Source organism: Erythrolamprus reginae, chromosome 1 (genome assembly GCF_031021105.1).
Source record: "Erythrolamprus reginae isolate rEryReg1 chromosome 1, rEryReg1.hap1, whole genome shotgun sequence".
Lineage (NCBI taxonomy): Eukaryota > Metazoa > Chordata > Lepidosauria > Squamata > Dipsadidae > Erythrolamprus > Erythrolamprus reginae.
Genome location: NC_091950.1, coordinates 54,903,546 through 54,919,182, shown reverse-complemented (window position 1 = coordinate 54,919,182; position 15,637 = coordinate 54,903,546). Strand labels below are relative to the sequence as shown.

At 34.6% G+C, this 15,637-nt stretch overlaps 1 protein-coding gene across 1 annotated transcript in view; it reads left to right on the top strand.

The window, feature by feature from the left end:
• Window positions 1–15,531, top strand: part of AK7 (adenylate kinase 7) — a 43,942-nt gene extending 28,411 nt beyond the window's left edge. Inside the window, exons 14-18 of the mRNA XM_070752626.1 lie at window positions 752–820; window positions 2,700–2,897; window positions 6,057–6,277; window positions 11,750–11,908; window positions 13,741–15,531. Coding sequence (XP_070608727.1) covers window positions 752–820; window positions 2,700–2,897; window positions 6,057–6,277; window positions 11,750–11,908; window positions 13,741–13,779 — 686 coding nt within the window. The 3' untranslated portion in view covers window positions 13,780–15,531. The remainder of the gene's footprint in view (window positions 1–751; window positions 821–2,699; window positions 2,898–6,056; window positions 6,278–11,749; window positions 11,909–13,740) is intronic.
• Window positions 15,532–15,637: the final 106 nt, after the last annotated feature.

The window sequence follows — 15,637 nt, the reverse complement described above, 5'->3', positions numbered from 1 at the left end:
GGTGCTTTTTTCAAGAGGCAACTAAACTTTCTAGGGTTTTTTTTTTGAAGACATTTCACTTCTTCAAGAAGTTTCTTCAGCTGAAATTGAATTATTTAGTCAAAATCTAATATGCAATCAATAATCAAGGCACATTGTCTCCTGTTTTCTCATAGCCTAATATTTAATGTAAAACTTACTGAAATGCTAGGTGAAAATGTATTTATTCTTCTAACCATATGGTGTTTATGAAATTTTTCATTCTATCATTTCCCCATCCCCTTTTAATGTTTGAAACTCACAATGGAATAGAATTAGATCATTGTAACTGGTTATCTAGGACTATAATTTTATGTATATCTTTTAAGATTTCTACCATTATACAGTATATTAATTCTACTGTATATGACAAATTTAAACAAATACAGTGTGGGAAAACCTAGACAAATGCAGTGTTGGAATAAAAACATAGAAACATGTCTGTCCTGCTTTCTAATGGTTGTATTTTTTAGCTTAGATACAAAAACGCTTTTATGAAAATATCAGCAATACATATATCAATACAAATATCAGCAATACAATATCTACAAAAATGAAAGGGAAAGAAGCAAGAGTAAAACTAAAGAAAGGTGTATAATCTGGTGGTTTGGTAGCAATTATATTTGGAATAACTTAAATTGTATACTCATTAATACTAGACCTCTACTGCAAACTGCAAAATACCAGTTGTGATTAGAACCATGTTAATTTATTTATTTTTATATAAAAATAGTTGAAGAGGAGGAGGAAGAAGATGATATGAGAGGCAAAATACATCGCTTTGACAAATTAATAACTCCTGGTAAGTGTAGTTGTAATATTTATTTCAATTCTATATATTTAAACCTTGATTTGTTGTAGTCATATTGGATTGGGCAAATATGGATAGCATTCAGAATAAAAATGTAAATCACATACTGCTGAAAACTAAAGGCTCTTTGCTTTAAATTTTCCCACATCCTCTTCTGTTAACATATATTTTTCATCCATGGCATTTATCGTGTAAAAAGATACAAGCTGAAGATACAAGTGTTTGAGGGGAAGTATGTTTACATATTGCCTTTGACCTTTCCCCATTCATAGTTTACAGAAGCACATCTTCCTACACAATTTCTTTAAAAATAACTGCAAGCATAATGATTTCACAACTCCAAATCCCATATGTAAGATATTATACTGCTCAAAAAAATAAAGGGAACACTTAAAAAACAAAATATAACTCCAAGTAAATCAAACATCTGTGAAATCAAACTGTCCACTTAGGAAGCAACACTAATTGAGAATCAATTTCATTTTGTTGTCAGCACATTCAATTTTGTACAGAACAAACTATTCAATGAGAATATTTCATTCATTCAGATCTAGGATGTGTTATGAGTATTCTCTTTATTTTTTTGAGCAGTGTATTTTAAATACTGATCAATTTAAAAAGTTGATGAGAAATGCAGAATCTAGCCAGTGCAGTTCTGTATCCACTACTCATTGAAAAATTGTCCAGCAAGCTAGGGGCAGGTGAGAAATAGAGTAAAAATGCCCAAGATATAAGAAGTTACTTCATACTCCAAAACTAATTCCAGAATTGCTAACTGAACATTCATATATTTACAATTGTTCAGATGGAAGGGTCAAAATATCTTCTCAATAGTTTTAAATGCCTCTACATTTAATACAATCAGGACAATACCTATCCTAAAAAATACATCGGCAATCAAACTAAAAATTCACCATTAGCCAATTTCCATAACTAGTGGCCAAGAGCTATAGAATATATAAAATGCTAAATAAATCAAATAAACTTAGTTAAATACTTCTTAAATTCACTGTCAAATCATTTCCATTGCTTGAGAATGGATTTCTAATAAATCCAGAATATTCAGCCAGAATATGCTGAACATTCAGTGGGGAATAAAATGGGAAAATATATGATTGATTGAAACTAAGATAGATACGTTTATGTTGCAATATTGTGGTAGGTATCACTTGTTACTGAAATTATTAAAACGTATGAGTGGTTTGCATTGCCAGTAAATACAATAGTAATTTGAAAAAATATAAGTAATTAATTATAGTTAACAATTCAACTGCCATAAATACCTTGATATTCACATAAATAAAAAGATGGATTATACATCTAATGGTAAATAAATCACGAAGAGTTTTGATTAACCCACTTATTGCACTAAATATAATGGTTGGTTACTTATATTTTAGTCTAACCAACATGGGTTGTAAAACATACTTTCCAGATTATTGTGTGATTTTAACTAACTCTCCGAGTTTTCGGAGAGGGGCGGCATATAAATCCAATAAATTGAATTGAATTGAATTGAATTCTTCAAGACACACAGCATCACCTGTAATAAACTGCAATGATGCCAAAGTAACAAACACACAATGATGTCATCATGCAACCATTCATTATATAATTGTATCCTGAAATATGTAAATTATAATGTTTACATGATGAAATACTATTCCCTGTTATCCGCTTAATGCTATGCAACAAACTCTGGCTGAGCAAACGATATCTTGAATCAGCACAATATGTGAATTCAGTCTTTCAAAAATGATTTATTCACATTGATATTTTGTCCATGGATATGTAAAATATCTTGAAAGATAAAAGTAAAGATACCTTTAATTGTGTGAAGTATTTATCTGATTTTTTTTTTACTTTGTAGACTATGTTATTTCTTTGAATGCTTCTGATGAATTCTTGAAAAACCGAATTATGAATCTCCCCGAAAGCATTGTTGCTGGAACACATTATGCCCAGGATCGATACTTAAGATCCCTCAGTCTTTTTAGGGACTTAAACACAGAGGATGAAACTGTTCTCAACTATTTTGATGAAATAGAAATACATCCACAATACATTGGTATGATGTAACATATATTTAATTCCATTCCACTTTACCTACTATTTTGATCTTTTGTGTCATTTTCATGTACTATCAGTACATAACAAATAATTAAAATTACAATGTGCATAGTATTATACATCAAATTCTGTTAAGCAAACTTGAAAATAGCAAATAAAGGGGAAAAAGAAAATAGGTTACCGTAATTATTTTAATTCTGCCTTCCACTCATACTGAGACAATTTTCTCAACATGAGAAAAGGAGAATTAAAATATAAAAAGGGATTATTGCCCCATCCCAGTCAGCATGTGTAACTTCAGCTGCATTGTGAGGTACAAGCAATTAAAGAAACTAACTCTTTTACAAAATCCAGACAGCCTCTGTTTCACCACAACAATAATCACTAAATTATGAAAATAAAATTTGCATTAGATCAAATGATGTCTTATTAATAGCAATGTGATAAATTTGGGTGACTTTTTTCATATGAAATGCTACACTGATGATTGGAGAGGTTTTTTGATTATGACTGGGGAGACCAGCAAAAGATGAAGTAACAGTGGGAATAGTCTCGAGACTAGCATCTACTTTATACACTGCCTGTTTATACATTTTTACACACAACACATCCTTTTCTCACACATGAACCTATTCACACTTGTCAATTGAATGTGTAAGCTCTCTTTGAAGAATCTTCTCACAAAATCATACACAGTTCAGATAGCCTTTCTAAATGATCTAATTATATGCTGCTAAACACTTTATTCAGATTTGTGGCAGTTGATTATTTTAAGTTATAGATATCCTTGTTTCTTTCACTGCAGGTAATCCTTGATTTATGACCACAATTGAACCCAAAATTTCCATTGCTTAGCAAGGCAGTAGTTAAATGAGTTTTGCCCTAGTTTACAATCTTTCTTGCCACAGTTGTTAAATGAATTACTGCAGTTGTTAAGTTAGTAACTTAATTGTTAAATTAATCACTTACTTGTTAAGTGAATCTGACTGCCCAATTGATTTTGCTTGATAGAAGATCACAAAAACAGATCACATGACACTGCAACAATCATAAATATATGCCAGCTGCCAAGCAACTGAATTTTGATCCAATGATCACAGGGCTGCTGTAACATTCATGTGAGAAATGTTTTTTTCCCATTGATATGGATTATTTTATTTATTTATTTATTTGTTTGTTTGTTTGTCAAACAAGTACATATTAACATAACATACCATAAGTAGAATGTAGTAATAGAAAGGATAATAAGACAGTAGGACAGGAACGGTAGGCACAAAAGTGCACTTATGCACGCCCCTTACAGACCTCTTAAAAAAGGGGAGAGGTCAATTGTAGATAATGTAAGGTTGAAGATTTTGGGGTTGGGGGAAGCAACAACAGAGTCAGGTAATGAGTTCTAGGCGGTGACTACTCTATTGCTGAAATCGTATACTCTATTGCTGAAATCGTATTTTCTGCAGTCAAGTTTGGAGCGATTTACATTCAGTTTGTATCTATTACGTGCTCTTGTGTTTTTGTGTTAAAGGTGAAGTAGTCACTAATGGAGTACATTATGATGTATGATTTTATGAACAACAGTTAAATCAGTTTGGAGACAATGTAGTTGTAAATTTTCTAGATGTAGTATTTGAAGTCTGGAGGAGTAGGGTAATTTGTTAGGTGAGGAGGAGTGAAGGACTCTTCTTGTGAAGTATTTCTGGACTCCTTCGATTGTATTAATATCTGATATGCAGTGTGGATTCCACACAGGTGAGCTGTATTCTAGAATAGGTCTGACAAATGTTTTGTATGCTCTGGTTAATAAATCAATGTTTCTAGAGAAGAAGCTACATAAGATTAGGTTTACAATTCTTAATGCTTTTTTGGCAATGCTGTTACAGTGGGCTCTGGTACTTAGGTAATTGGAAATGAGTACTTCAAGGTCTTTGACTAAGTGAGGGTCCTCTGTGAGTTCAGTTTTACCAAGTATGTATTTAGTATTCAGATTCTTTTTAACAATGTATAGGATGGAGCATTTGTTGGTAGAGATTTGAAGTTGCCAGTTGTTAGACCTCCTTGATCCACAGCTGACTTTAGAACATCACCTTTCGGCTATGGTGAAGAGGACGTTTGCCCAGGTTCACCTGGTGCATCAGTTGCGGCCCTATTTGGACAGGGAGTCTCTGCTCACAGTCACTCATGCCCTTGTCACCTCGAGGCTTGACTACTGTAATGCTCTCTACATGGCACTACCTCTGAAGAGTGTTCGGAAACTTCAGATTGTGCAGAATGCGGCCACGCGAGCAGTCATGGGTCTTCCCAGATATACCCATGTTTCGTCAACACTCTGCAGCCTGCATTGGTTGCTGATTGGTTTCCAGACACAATTCAAAGTGTTGGTGATGACCTCTAAAGCCCTACATGGCATTGGACCAGATTACTTACAGGACCGCCTCCTGCCGCATAAATCCCAGTGGCCGATCAGGTTCCACAGAGTTGGACTTCTCCAGGTCCTGTCGACTAGACAATGTCGTCTGGTGGGGCCTAGGGGAAGAACCTTCTCTGTGGCGGCCCCGGCCCTTTGGAACCAGCTCCCTCCGGAGATTCGGACTGCCCCCACCTTCCCCACCTTTCATAAGAGCCTTATTACAGTATTATATTTTGCCTAGAGGTCCTGGAGGAAAGATATGATATAAATAAGACAAACAAATGAATTAAATGACTGCTTAGATTTAAAACTATCATAGTGAAATGTCCATAACTTAATATTTTCTTACTGTTATCAATAACAGTTATAAAGACATAGATATTCCATTTCTACTTTTTAAAACTGTTTTAATGAACAGTTTTGTACATTTGACGAATTTCATTACTTTTGCTACATATAGACATTATTCTAAATAATGTATCACATAAATACATGGTCTCCTCAAATATTACAACACTATACATTTACCTATATTAATTTTATATATATATATATATATATATATATATATATATATATATATATATATATATATATATATATAATATTGCTTTGGTGCCATTAATTTGGCACAATTTTTACTAAATTTGTAAAAAATTAATGGTGAAAACAATTGGCTTGTCTATAACAATTAAAATGTAATAACAAATCTATTATTTTTTCCTATCCTGCTTTTTTTACACATGAAAGATGTTTCAAAATTTGAGGGCCTGGAAAACAGAGTTATAACAAAAGAAATAATCAAAAACATTGGTGAACCTAGAAATTATGGTATGACAGACGAAGAAAAGGAAGAATTTGAACGGAAACTAGCAGAAGAACGCCTTGATAGAGAAGCTAAAGAAAAGTCGGACTTGGAAAAACAGGAGTTGGAAGAAAGGGCCCAGAAAATAGCAAATTGGGAAGAATGGGTAAGTTAATCCTAAATATAAAAAAAGTTTAGCTTATTTACAGATTTCATACCAAAGGAGGCGGGGGGGGGGGGGATCTTTCAGAATGCACTATACAGATACTCTTTGACTTACAAGGGTTCATTTAGTGACTGTACAAAGTTGCAACAACACTGAAAAAAGTTACATGACAATTTTTACACTTATGACCATTGCAGCATCTCCCTGGTCATGTGATCAAGTTTCAGATGCTTGATAATTGGTTCATATTAATGATGGTTGCAATGTCCTAGGGTCATGTAATCAATTTTTGCAATCTTCTGGCAAGCAAAGTCAGATTAACTTAACAATTGTGACATAACATGGGGCAAAACTCACTTAACAAATATCTCACTTAGAAACATAGAAACATAGAAGACTGACGGCAGAAAAATACCTCATGGTCCATCTAGTCTGCCCTTATACTATTTCCTGTATTTTATCTTACAGTGGATATACAGTATGTTTATCCCAGGCATGTTTAAATTCAGTTACTGTGAATTTACCAACCACGTCTGCTGGAAGTTTGTTCCAAGGATCTACTACTCTTTCAGTAAAATATTTTCTCATGTTGCTTTTGATCTTTCCCCCAACTAACTTCAGATTGTGTCCCCTTGTTCTTGTGTTCACTTTCCTATTAAAAACACTTCCCTCCTGAACCTTATTTAACCCTTTAACATATTTAAATGTTTTGATCATGTCCCCCCTTTTTCTTCTGTCCTCCAGACTATACAGGTTGAGTTCATTCAGTCTTTCCTTATAGGTTTTACTTAGCAAAATAAATATTGGATTCAATTGTGGTTGTAAATTGAGGATTACCTGCACCTGGTTTTTCTATTTAGTTTGTTTGAAAAGAAATGTTGCTAAGAGTTTTAGATGTTTTATATCTAAACTCAAATAAATACTCTCAGGAGCAATGATAAGAGCTGAATTGAACAGAGTTTTTAAAAATAGAGTTAGATATTACTATTAGAGTTGAGTTCACCCTAATCCTCAGTGCAGGAACTCAACCAGACAAATGGTTGTTCAACCTCTATTTCAGACATTTAGTGAACAAGCACCCAGCATTTCCTGGAAATAGATTTGACTGTAAAACTGTTTTGTTAGGAAACTTCACCAATTTTTTTATCCATGAAAGTTAATTCATTGTTTTACATATGTCTCCTTTAATGACATTAAATACATGTATTCTTTGATAGCAAATTAAAGTGTTGTTAAAGAACACTCCCAAGTTATCATTTGTTACCCATGCTCCTCATGCAACTTAGTTTCCGTATTTGATATTCGTTTAGGTCTTCCTTTCTAAAGTCTTCATAGGACTGAGTTCCCAGTCCCCTGATAATCTTTCTTGATTTTCTATGAACTTTTCCCACTTTCTTGGGGAATGTGCCTTCTAAGGAGGGGCAAAATTGGATGCAATATTCAAGTGGGTTTAATATACAATAGACTCATCACTTCCTTTGATTTGGAAATTAATTTCTGTAAATGTAGCCTAAAGCTGCATTAATATTTTTTCTAGCCACATAACACTGTTGACTTATATCAAGTTTATAGTCAACAATGATTAAATCTTTTTCACATAAACTACTGCCAAGTATAACCCATTCTATATATCTACATTTGATTTATTTTTTAAATATACAACTAGCTTTTGTTAATGTTTCAGCCCATTTCTTTGGATTTCATTTTTGTCTTCTAGTACTGTATATTGGCAGCTCATCTGCAAATCTGATAAGACTCATGTTACCTCTTCTTGCAACTCATGAATACAAATATTGAAAAGTATTGGGCCAAAAAATGAATCTTTTTGACATCCCATTTGAAACCTTACTTCATTGTAATAAGGAATTTTGTGATTGGTGTTTTTTGTGTATAGTTTTCATACCAGCTATATCCTTTTAACCATCATGCCACCACACACATGCCAATCAAGATGTTATGGTGTACTTTTAAAAATTCTTTTGCTAGCGTCACAGTAGCAAAATAGTATCACACTTTCTATTTAGAGTATTCTCACTAACTACTATGGAAGTTAATTAAAAGAGACAGACAGACAGACAGACAGACAGACATGCAATTACAGGGGCAAACCTATACCTTTGCCAGTCCAAGATGGCCTCTGATAAATCATTTTTTTAATATTTGAAAATATCTATAATCTTCTCCCATATTGATGTAATACTCCTATATTGAGTATATTCTATCCTATATTCCAGACCGTTTAAAAACAGGACATTTGCCCTCAAATCATTCAACAGTTTGCCTGTTCTCCAAAAGTGAGAAAAATAATATATATTTAGCCAGACCTTTATCAAATTCCTTCAGTACTTTAAAATTCAGTTCATTCAACTTTTAACTTATTGTCCTATTTCAAAGGCTGATGTAATAGGAAGGAGGAAGAACAGGAAGAAGAAACACAACCAAAACAATGGTCAGATAAAAGAAATTTGAGTCTGTACTAGGTGTAGCCCAAGTAAACACCTTAGACAAGATTCTCCCTAGTTCTCATGAACATTAAGGGAGAGATATGGAAAGTACATTCAAATTTGCAAGATTTTGTTACTATAAATGTGATTTCCTAGTCTGATCTGCCTTAGAGAACTAACAAATCTGCATTACCTAGTTGTCCCATTACCAGAAAGAGACAGCAAACAGTTTTTGAGAACAGGAACAGACAATGTTAGCTTTACCTCCTATTATAATTTCTATCCCTCTGAGCAAATCTTGCTGTCATATTGCATAGTCTTACCTATTTCTGCTAGAGTGATTCTAAATATGATCCGAATTAAAAGGAGGGAACCAGTTGAAGAAGGAAAAGTAGTGATAATTTTACAAGTAACAAAAACATATTCTTGGAGTTCAAGACACTACAGAAGGGGAAATTGGGATATAGTCATGACTCATGTAGACACAATAGATTTTATGACATCCAATTTCAACTATCTTACTGAACTTCTAGATAGGATCCCCTGGAAAAAAAACATTGAGGTCAAAAGGATAAGGGGATGGGAATTTTCAGAAATACTGTAAATGAGAAGTTTAATCAGACACTATTCCACTGAGAATTAAGCATGGGGATAGCTTAAGAAGCCACTTTGAATACTCTCTGAGCTTGCTTGTTTTCTTGCAAATATTTCTTTATCTTAACTACCGGTAGATAATATCATCAGTGTTAATAAGGAATACTGTTTGCTATCAGTTTATATTCTGATATCTTGCCTGTCTGTGTGATTGGGGGTGGTGTTAGGAATTCTTTGGGCTGTTTGCTAAAGGCAATTTCTGGATTGGGGTTTTGCTTACTTGATTGTTATTCTGAAATTGATCCTGGAGTTAATCTATGCTGATCTGAGTGTTGATTACTTAATAAAAGAACCTTTTACTAAGAGTTATCCATTTCATGCATAAGTAATGGAAGATTGGTGACTCACCAAGTAAGAGCAAGTAGCTAATACTGTACCTGTAGAAATTCAGATATACTAGATTAGTAATGTACTCTAGTTTTATAAGGGAAACATCAATAAAAGGACTTTTAGCTCTATCAAAATTAAGGGTTATGGGAGGGGGAGTAGACAGACTCACTGGCTGAAAAGGATGGATAGTAACACATTACAGAAAGTAGACAGAGGTCTTCAATTCCTGCTTTGCTTCTATCCTCCACCCCCACCCCCAAACAAAACAGTTTTTAATCAAATGAATCAGAACAATTTCCATAAGGGAGTAGTAATCCCAGACTAGTAGTTAGACAGTTGAATATGAATGAGTTTTAAGTCATCTTAGCCAGTTTAATTACAATTAGCAAATTACCAAATGAAATGTCTACTTCAGCAGCAAATAAATGCTTTTTAATATTACTTGAAGAACTCTCAAATAAAAGTAGATTGTATCAGATTTCATAAATAGTTTAGCCAAAAGGAGTGCCACATTTCCCCCTAATGCTCTAAACATCACTGTTTACTTCCGTGACATTTTTGAGCTTCCATTTTCCTGTATCTCCTATATCCCATTTACCTCCTATATCTCCTAACACCAAACAATAACCAAGCAGCACTCCAGATTTTGTTCAGAAAAATTCTGATAACTATTCTGTAGAAACTAAAGAGTAGAAAGTTTCACTCAATGGAAATAAGCTTTTCTAACAAAAAGTATTGAGAAACCCAGCATTTGTCTACAAGTATGCCAGAAACAGAAAACTTAAAGGAAGTGTGATTTTGCTTTTTGTATTGTTAATTTTTGGATATGCATTTTGGGGGTTCTTGTGCACATTGAGCACTTGTTCTGGAAAAGGTTAGCCATCATTGCTATAGGGCTATATCGCATTTGATGAAAGCAGCCCTACATCATAATTTGCTTATAGCTTTTGGCACTTTTCTGCGTGCATCATGATGTTATTATTTGGGCTACATTTTTGACAAAACATTGGATATTGTGAATGCTGTTGAGGATAATTTACAAATCTACAGCTTGAGCATACCTCAGCCTCAAATGAATTAACAAAACTAGATACCGGTATACTGTTTAAGTGATATCTGTGTTAGTTTGACATGCTGATAAGAAACAAATAGATTTAGGAAAAGAAAAGGATACTGTAATAGGTTTTGCAGTTACAGCTATTGTTAATTGTTAATTAACATATTGTAGATACTGTATACTGAAATTTGGACAAATCGCCTGCATAAATAATAAGTTTCTTGTGCTAAAATTTGTGATGTGAAGTCTTCATACATTCAAAAACTAATAAAATGAAACAAATTCAAGTCATTAGAAAAAAAAACAAATGAATGGAAACTTCTGCATAAGATAATTGCTTAAAGCCCTTTAGATGATTTAAACTTTCATGGTAGTATAAATAGTGTGGATTTTATACTGAACATAACTAACAACAACAACAACAGAGTTGGAAGAGACCTTGGAGGTCTTCTAGTCCAATCCCCTGCTTAGGCAGGAAACCCTACACTATTTCAGATAAATGATTATCTAACATCTTCTTAAAAACTTCTAGTGTTGGAGTATTCACTCCAAGCTGTTCCACTGGTTAATTGTTCTATCAGGAAATTTTTCCTTAGTTCTAAGTTACTTCTCTCCTTATTTAGTTTCCACCCATTGCTTCTTGTTCTACTGGGCAATTACATGCAATTTTTTGGGGGGTGGGGTCATCTGGTATCACAATCAAGATTGGCATCACTTCTGTTGCTTTAAATATCTACAGAGTATACATGCATGCATATCTGAAACATGTCCAGCTGGTTTAGATATGATTTATATAGAAAAATATGTACAGGAAACATCACAGTAGACATTTTCTTTTGTGCATACTTTGCTACATTTTGATAACGAGTGGGTGTAGAATTCAAGAAACTAAAGTCAGGTATATGGTCTGAAAAAGCAGGTTTTTTATATTATTGCTCTAGACTTTTTTATGCCTATCTGCAATTTAATATATTTGTCTCTGTTTAGAATAAGCGTTTAGAAGAAGTGAAGCGGCAAGAACAAGAACTTCTGGAAGCCCAGTCAATTCCACTGAGAAACTACTTAATGAAGCATGTGATGCCAACACTTATGCAGGGTTTGAATCAATGTTGCATGGTTAGGCCAGATGACCCAGTTGACTTTCTGGTAAGGGAATATCTGTCTGTCTGTCTACCATCTATATCGATCTATCATCATCTGTTGATCTATCTATCTATCTATCTATCTATCTATCTATCTATCTATCTATCTATCTAATCTATATATCTATCTATCTATCCTTGTTTTTTGAAACTGTATTTTATCTGGTATAGAAAAACATAAAAAACATGTTGTACAGCTAAATCAACAGTACCCCATAAGATTTTCTAACTTGGCCTCTTATTTCTTCGGAGACGGGCGGCATACAAATCTAATTAATAATAATAATAATAATAATAATAATAATAATAATAATAATAATAACAACAACAATAATAATAATAATAATTATTATTATTTCTATTCATCATGCTAAAGATAATATATGTGCTGTTACCCTATTACCAAGTGCTAAAATGGGAGCGCCGAAAGCCAGAAGAGCAGTTTCCCAGTGCATATGCGCTCAATGAGAAACTGAGCTTCTGTTTTCCAGTACTCCTGCATGCTTGAAGACTAGCAATCCAAAAGAGCAAAGGGTGACTGCTGGTATGCCCAGAGAAATGCTCTGCGAGCCACTTCTGGCATGTGTGACATAGGTTTGCCATCACAGCCCTGTAGGCTGTTTTCTAACCATCAGGGATAGTTATAAGCATTTTTTACAGTCTTAAAAACACACTTTGATTTTAGCTCTAGAGTCAGACTTATTAGCATGCATAAAATATTGTTTTTCTTCCAGGTACATATGGAGATGATTTCTATTTGGGGACACCAAATGAGCAAACATTAGCATATAAGAAAATGATAGATTGTAATACAGACTGGGCACATTACCAGTAAAAAATAAAAGTAAAAAAGTAGTCTGAGACAAAATATTTAGTGTAATTTAGTTTATTATTTATTACTTAAATTTATAGGCCACCCTCCACCCTCAGGGTGGAGTCTAACAGGAGGTCAATATAGATTAGGTGATCAGCATAGAATGACAAGGGGAACAAGCTTAGTCAGCTGACATAGTTTATAAACATTTCAGAATTTTTATCTTAAACATTAATTTGCATAATAATAGACCTTATCTTTCAAAGTATAAATACAGGTTACCTTGTTTTGAGATAGATCCTTTTTTTTATGGAGATAGCTTTGGTTTGGACTTTGATTTTAATTAATAGGTTATCTCAATATGGTGGGTGATTTTGGCTTATGCAGGTTTTCATCTGATTAATGGAACCTTAGCGCAACAATTTTCCATTATGCTCTCTGTCTCTATTGATTACATTTTTCTTTGATTTGGATTCAAGATATATTGCGCAATCACTTCCACATCTGAGACACATTTTCATAATGAGATTGCTTATAGATGGAATTGTACTGTGAATACCAAGCAGATTTGCTATTATAGCTTTGGTTCAAGATACTATCTAATCCCCTGGTTTCAAACATGGGGCCCATGCCCCACAGGGTGGCAATTTCATTTTTAATGGGGGCAATTGGAACCTTGTTTAAACCTAGTTAATGGCCTTGTAGGCTTCCTCCGTACGAGTAGTTCACTTTTTGAATAATAGAATTAATAATAATTATTAATAATAATTTATTAGATTTGTATACCACTCCTCTCCAAAGACTGGCCGGGGGGGGGGGGAGGCCTCAGGATTTTAGAGATGCTTAAATGGGGCATGGCCAAAAAAAGGTTGGGAACCACTGATCTAATGTTTTATCACTACCAGGGTTGTCTAACAATAATTCAGTCTACAGTACTTCCATTAATTTTAAGAAATGCAGTGCTATCTTTAACCTATAGAAACTGAACATATCTTTTTACATGGATTTTTTTAAATCAACAGGCAGAATATCTCTTCAAGAATAATCCGGAATTTGAATAAGAAATCTAAACAGCTGCTCTGCTATGCTTTGTAAAATTTAATGCTAATGATTGTTGTGTAATACTCTTGTAAAATATACATTCACTAATTTACTTTAAAAAAAATTAAGAAATTTAAAGTTTGAAGATATGTACATTTATCTAAAATGACTGACAATTTATAGAATATCTGATAAATTGCAGGAAGTTCCTTTAAAACGTTTAAAGAAAAAGCTTCAAAATTATTGTTCTTGGAAAAGTAACTATTTATGACAACATGTACTTAAGCTATGAAGTAAAGGAAAAGAAGAATACTGTATTGGTACTTGTTCAGGTATCAAAAGTCCTTTACAATGCAGCCATATGGCAATTTATTCAAAGTTGTTTCTCTGCAATTAATTCAGTTATATTGGCAGAATAGAACTATAGCTTTAAGTCATTTCTTCCATGACACAGCATCGAATAAGGTATCCTTGAGGTAATATAAAGCAATAAGATCATGCACTGCATCACCTAGATGAGTGACCCTATAACCATGATGGTGAACCTATGGTATGTGTGCCACAAGTGATATGTGGAGCCATATCAGTGGGTATGTGAGCTCAGGTCTACAAGATTAATTTTCAGGCCTTCTGGGCCCATTGGGAGTCAGGAAACAGAGGGGGTGAGGAAGGCCCCGTTTTTGCTCTCCTCAAGCTCCAGAGCCTTTCTAGGAGCCTGGGGAGGATGAAAATGCCCCCCCCCCCCCTCGGGAGGTTCTCCGGAGGCTGGAAACGTTCCATTAGCCAACTTCCAGTTGGACTGGAAGTTCCATTTTGTCTTGCTCTCCCCATGCTCCAGAGCCTTTCTAGGAGCCTGGGGAGGATGAAAATGCCCCCCCCCCCCTCGGGAGGTTCTCCGGAGGCTGGAAACGTTCCATTAGCCAACTTCCAGTTGGACTGGAAGTTCCATTTTGTCTTGCTCTCCCCATGCTCCAGAGCCTTTCTAGGAGCCTGGGGAAGATGAAAATGGCCTTCCCCATCCTTCCGGAGGACCAGAAATGGCCCGTTTCAAGTTGGAAAATTGGACATTTCTTGCCCTTGGGGGGCCTCGTGGGGGGGCATTTTTCCCCTCCTCAGGCTCCTAGAAAGATTCTGAAGCCTGGGGAGAGCAAAAAATTGGTGTGCCATTGCGTGCCAGGAGCGGTGGGGGTGTCAAATGCGCATGGGCGGGGCGGCCCCCGCATTAAATTATGGGTGTGGAACCCCCCACGCTCCCCCCTTTTGGCATATGAACCAAAAAAGGTTTGCTATTACTGCCCTATGAGGATTGAATAAAAAACAATACTTCCAATAGTACAAGTGACCAACAATTGACAGTACTGGCATGCTAGAAGCTTTGACATTTTTAAATGCTAAAGAATAGCACTTATTCTTTCACTTCAATTGTTGGGAAGTTCCCGTGAACAAAATGTATACTGTTATTGCTTATGAAATGGAAGCTACTAAGTGTGCTTCAATGATTGAATTTTTGATTGCTAAATGGAATGTTCCCCTGCTCCTCTTGCGAACTTCATGCCAAATACAGGGTGGTTTTGGTGATAACTGTGTTGATGGGATTATTGAGTAGCTGGCAAAAAAATGTGAAACAATGAACCAAGAAGAGTTGATTTATAATATCAAAAGCAAAGTGAACAACCTATCAACTGAGGACTTTCACATGAAAAAGATTGTTGAACTGATTAGGGACATTGAATAAAGTCAAAGAAAATTGCTGTCAAGCTTGGCTTTTCCCAGGAATGTGTGGATCATATTAATATTTTTCAGTATTATCAGCCCTCTAATGTCAAAACCCAAGTTTAGGCAGGAAATGCTTACAGGCAGCCCTCGCTTACTGACTGT